The sequence below is a fragment of the Ictalurus punctatus genome, chromosome 4 (assembly GCF_001660625.3).
Source record: "Ictalurus punctatus breed USDA103 chromosome 4, Coco_2.0, whole genome shotgun sequence".
NCBI lineage: Eukaryota > Metazoa > Chordata > Actinopteri > Siluriformes > Ictaluridae > Ictalurus > Ictalurus punctatus.
In genome coordinates, this window is record NC_071284.1 from 22,532,547 (window position 1) to 22,538,546 (window position 6,000).

Genomic DNA, 6,000 nt, shown 5'->3' on the forward strand with positions numbered 1-6,000 from the left:
ACTATAAACTGTGGGTTTACTCAGGTTGTATTTCGTTTGAAGATTTAACAGTATTTAATATGAGATATACATAAAAACAGGAGAAATCAGAAAATACTTTTTCACAGCACAGTGCATATACATGTATACACACACACAGACACACACATTTGGGGTAACAAAAAAAAAAAGTACACTTTTCCCACACACCCTGAGGGGAAAAGTATATTTACATAAGGCAACATTTATTCAAACTCTGTTTCCTTCTCTCTGTTTTTCTCCCAGGATATCATGGGTTGTATTGTGAGGAGGAGTATAACGAGTGTCTCTCCGCTCCATGTCTAAATTTTGCTACCTGCCGGGATCTGATCAATGCTTATGAGTGTGTATGTACGCCACAGTACACAGGTACACATTTAAGTCTGCTTTACAGTAATGCATTTGGTGTTGACTGAATGTGTGTGTGTGCGCACACCTTACAGTAATATACTTGTAACTGTATCATGTTTGCATTGTGATGTGTGTGTGTGTGTGTGTGTGTGTGTGTGTGTGTGTTTTATAGGGAGACACTGTGAGATTTATAAAGACCCATGTGCGAAACTGCAGTGTCAGAACGGAGGTCAGTGTGAAAGAAGGCGGAGCAATGCGACCTGTGTGTGTGCACCTGGATACACAGGTGAGTGTGTGTGTGTGTGTTTGTGTGACTGTGTGTGAGAGAATTACCTCCCCCTCTTTCGCTCTTTCCTAAGGTGAGAACTGCGAGACTGACATTAATGAGTGTGAGAGCAACCCATGTCATCATGGTGGCACCTGCATTGACCAGTCAGACAGTTTCATCTGTCACTGCCCACCTGGCTGGGTGGGTGGGGCCTGTGAGATCCGTAAGTTAAATCTTTAACTTGATTAATCTGTGACTCATCAGTATATGTGTGTGTGTGTGCGTGTGTGTGTGTGTGTGTGTGTGTGTGTGTGTGTGTGTGTAAGTAGCAGCTCTCTTATATATATGTTGGTTAACACACAGAATGAATTAACAGCTGAACTTATGAAATCAAAATGGCTAACAATGCATAGAGTTTAGACGGCGAGGAAGGCTGAACAGTATCAGTGAGGGTGGTCGTTAAAAGAGAGCCAGATTGACAAATTGAAAGCAAAGTGTAGACCCTGGTGAATAAAGGGAAAGGAAGGTGTATCTCAGTGCTCAATGTGTGACTCAGTGCCAAGCTGAAGTTGTCTCATGTGGGCCAGCCAATGGCGCCTCCAGAAAATTTAAAGTGGGGTGGCCAGACAGGGTACACCAAATCTTGGGGTGGCACACCACAAACGTATAATAGCTGGTATCCATTAAAGTTGTATTACAGAATGTTTGCTTGTTTTCCTGTATTCACAGGATGCAAAGTAACCCTTAATGTAAAGCAAAAGCGATTCCTTCAAAAATATGATCGAGAACCAGTATAATATTTTGTTTTATGCTTGAGTAAAATCTACAAAATCATTTTAGCATGAATTCTTCAGACATGTTTGTTTGTAGATTTTGAAAAGTGAGATTTAAAATAAATAAAATAAAAAGGCGTTCACCATAAAGCAATAAATTGTATGGTTAATTGGTGTACTGTAGCTAGAACATGAAAGTGTGTGTGTGTGTGTGGGTGTGTCATGTACATTTTTGGAATACAAAAGAGTACATAAAAAACACAAAAGAGAAAGAGTTCATTATGTTTTTTCTGACAAAACTTTTTGAAAATGTGTTTGAACATTTTCAAATTTGATAAATAACAGCATAGTTTGAGAAATACAGGTTGCATATGGACATCTCCCAGTACCTTTTAAAGCTTAGAAACTTTACATCATATTATAGCTTTTATTTTATTACCGTATCATTTCATAAAAAGTATTATGAATAATTAAAATATCGGTATGATTATTGATATTTTTCATGAAGCCATATTTCGAAACACTGAGCAAAATACCGTGAACCTATAGTATATTTACCACTGTCTGGTTTGAAGTTGAAAAATCGTACATAGCATTAGTGATCAGTTTATGACAATAGACATTTTGAATTTGAAACCCACCGTACTCGGCAGTTACTACATGTAACTACGATCATAGTGAAGTGAAGTGCAGCTTTCTTCTATGTAATATTGATGTAGTGGTGGTGTTGCTTGTGTTAGTGCAGCAGATGTTTAGGGGATTGCTGACACCTAGTGGTAGCAGCAAGTGTTGAAAAACAGTGTCCATCTTTTTTTGAGAAGGCAGTTCATGGATAAAAAGTTTCCGCAGTTCCCGAATAAATTATTATTATTATTATTATTATTATTATTATTATTATTATTATTATTATTATTATTTAGCTTTTTATTTGTGAACTGTTTGTGCGGCTCTATTTCACCCCTTCTAGGTATCCTTTAGTACAAATGTGCATGCATGCCGAGACCTTCAACAATCACAAAAAAAGTCACAAAGTGAGAGTGAAATAGCATTTGCTATAAATACCTTTACACCATGTTATATCTTTTATTTTATTTAACTGTCCTCTGTGTGGAGTTTAGAGCTAGCCGTTACAGCTTGTATCTACAGTTGGAGCTACAATTGTTCTGTTCTCCAAAGCTGTGATAGACTCCTGTGTGTTTCTCCTGTTCTTTCTCTTTGCCACAAGTGAGGTATCAATATAATTCTCTGTCAGATCCCTTTGAACCTGTGACTTCTCTCTTCAAGCTCTGTTTGCAAGCTTAGCTTGGTACTGTAGATTACACTCCATGGTGGCCAAGATCACTTAGAGTGTTATCGTTGTTGTTCATTGGCTCACTCTTAAAAAAACAAACAAACCCACCTTGAACGTTTTTCACAACCCTGGCTAGCAACCCTGCCTGCCCCAGATGGTAGAGGCCAGTCGCTCCACCTCACTTCCGCACATGGTCCGAAAGATGGCATGTGCGGAAGTGGTTTACATGTTGCATCAGGTTTGCCTGGCACAGTCCACACTGCTCGAAGCATGCAAAGCAACCCTGCAAAAAAGTTTGCCCCGTGTACCATGGCTACTCTTTGGGCTTGCAGCCAAAGAAGCCCTAGAGAAGAGAGTTCAGCCTTTAGGAATTGCACAAAACAGATTACGACAGGTCTAACCAATGCTCCAATGTCCTCTGAAGGTTCGCAGGCCTCATTAGAGCCATATGCATAACCATGGTGGTTAACTTAACAAATGCCCAGGTACCACAGTCCACTCCTTGGGTTGAGCCAACCTTGGGTGGCATCCCATGTCGAAAAAAATTCCACAGAGCCCACCTTTGGGCTGTGGGCGGGATGCTTCAGGGCCAGCAACTACATCATATCAGTGGATTCTGATCACCATGTCCTAGGTGTACAAGCTCCAGTTCCGCTGTTGGCCCAAACCCCCCAAAATGCACTACTCTGACACAAGAAGTTTATTCACTCTTGTACAAAGACAAAAAGTAGACCCTGCCGTTCATAACAAGGTATTTTTTGTTCATGATGGTCGATTCTTTCAGTTCTGGATCTGAGAGGACTCCCTACCCTTTTGTTAAATGTAAAAAGTTGTCAGGTTGGATTGGGGTCAATATTTGTAGGGGAGCCATGCCCCCCCCCCCCCCAATAACCCCCTCCCCCCCAATAACCCCCTCCCCCTGCCGCCTTGGAGGCACAACTGTACAGCTTCTCTGTACGCCGCTAACTTCACTGCTCAGCACTATTTGAATATCTTTCACATATGCAGTTCACATCACCTTGCAGTCTCTTTTAACCGTTACACTCTAAATAGTATATTAAATATACTTTATTATTTAAATGCAAAAAATTGTTTCCTAGGAACATGTACTATAATAAATGCAAGCTATACTTATAAATATGTAATGAGTCATTAATCTAATGCCAAAAAGCTGTAATTCAGTATGAATTTCTTAATATAATGAGGTAAAGTGTTAGAGTGCATTCATATAAAGTGAGGGGAAAAAGTATTTGGACACGTTTGTTTTCCTCATTTAATATACTTCCAGTGCATATATCCACTTCAGTTTTACACACAGAATGTCTTTTGACTTTGTACTACTAATACCTATGAACATTTCTATACACATATATAAAACATATCTATTCATAGTATATACAAAGATATGCTTAAAAAAAAACTGATAGGGGGAAAAGAATTCAAATAGTCACGGTGTATGATCAGATAGTTACCTTAAAACGGACATTTTCAAAGTACAGATTGAAATGCATTTCCATCCACTATGGTCTCTTGTTCTTTACTCTTGTGGTTCTCAACCATATGATGTCTGTGACTCCACCTTAAATGTAGGTCGGATTTTGCAGCCACTTCACTTTGGATAGGAGAGGTGGACTGCACTGAAAACCCTTTAACTGTATAATCCACTACTGTTGTCATGTTACATTGCTTCCTCTGCTGCCAGTGCTAGCATGTTCATAATTTCATCATGGCAGCTATCAGAAGAACAAGGCATTGTTGATCAGAAGTATATGAAAAAATTATCTATTTTTCCTTGCAGCCATTTCCTTTCAGCATATAATGGCTAACATGATAATGTAAGAGATTTTATGGAAGAGTTGTTTTCAAAAATAAGCAAAGAAGAAGAGTTAAGGGATTTTCTTGGTTAGCTTTTGTTTTTTGTTATAAATACAAGAATGTGCAAAAAAACTGTATTGTTTCTAGATTTGATATGTTTCTGGAAGAGACAAGACCTCCTGTTTATCATTATGCAAGTGTATTACTGTAGCTATTATATTTCTTTAATTATTTGTTTTATACTGATCACCAGATCTGCAGTGGAAGGCATCTCGTACAGTTGATTCTCTCCCTAGCATGCCACGTCACTCTCTCTACATCATCATCGGCGCACTGTGTGTAGCCTTCGTCCTTATGCTCATCATCCTCATCGTTGGAATCTGCCGCATCAGCCGTATCGAGTATCAGGCATCGTCTCGTCATGCCTATCAGGAGTTTTATAACTGCCGTAGCATCGACAGTGACTTCAGCAATGCCCTCGCCTCCATACGCCACGCTCGGTACATCATACACATCACATATACTTATCTCTTCACACACACTATTTTTATACATACATACATATCTACAGTGCCCTCCACTAATATTGGCACCATTGGTAAATATGAGCAAAGAAGGTTGTGAAAAATTGTTTATTGATTAACCTTTTGATTTTTTCTTTAAAAACTTCACAAAAATACTCTGCTCTCATGGATATCAAACAATTGCAAACAAAACACAGGTTTATCAAAAAAATAGCTTTGTTAAATATAGGTGTGCCAACAATTATTGGTACCCTTTTAGTCAGTACTTTGTGCTACCTCACTTTGCCAAGATAACAGCTCTGAGTCTTCTCCTATAATGCCTGATGAGGTTGGAGAATACATAGCAAAGGATCTGAGACCATTCCTCCATACAGAATCTCTCTAGATCTCTCAAATGTCAAGGTCCACGCTGGTGGACTCTCCTCTTCAGTTCACCTCACAGGTTTTCTATGGGTTTTATGGCCCATTTTAAGCTTTCTGGCAGAGGCAGTCAAGTTTTTATTTAATATCTATCTGTTGATTTTTGATAGAGTCCATGATGCCATATATCCTAACAAAATGTCCAGGTCCTCTGGCAGAAAAACAGCCCAAAACATTTAAGAGCCACCACCATATTTAACTGTGGGCATGAGGTACTTTTCCATATGGCTACCTCTCTGTGTACGCCAAAACCACCTCTGGTGTTTATTACCAAAAAGCTGTATTTTGGTTTCATCTGACCATAGAACCCAATCCCATTTGAAGTTCCAGTAGTGTCTGAAAAACTGAAGATGCTTGAGTTTATTTTTGGATGAGAAGCTTTTTTCTTGAAACCCTTCCAAACAACTTGTGGTGATATAGGTGACTTCAGATTGTAGTTTTGGAGATTTTCTGACCCCAAGACGCAACTAACTTCTGCAATTCTCCAGCTGTGATCCTTGGAGATTTTTTGGCCACTCGAACCATTGTGTTCATAGTGCG

General features: G+C 39.1%; 1 protein-coding gene across 1 annotated transcript in view; it reads left to right on the forward strand.

Moving 5' to 3' along the window:
• Nucleotides 1-6,000, forward strand: part of dner (delta/notch-like EGF repeat containing) — a 39,706-nt gene that overhangs the window by 22,618 nt on the left and 11,088 nt on the right. The window contains exons 9-12 of the mRNA XM_017465709.3: nucleotides 265-387; nucleotides 542-655; nucleotides 729-860; nucleotides 4,770-5,016. Of these exons, the coding sequence (XP_017321198.1) occupies nucleotides 265-387; nucleotides 542-655; nucleotides 729-860; nucleotides 4,770-5,016 (616 nt within the window). The remainder of the gene's footprint in view (nucleotides 1-264; nucleotides 388-541; nucleotides 656-728; nucleotides 861-4,769; nucleotides 5,017-6,000) is intronic.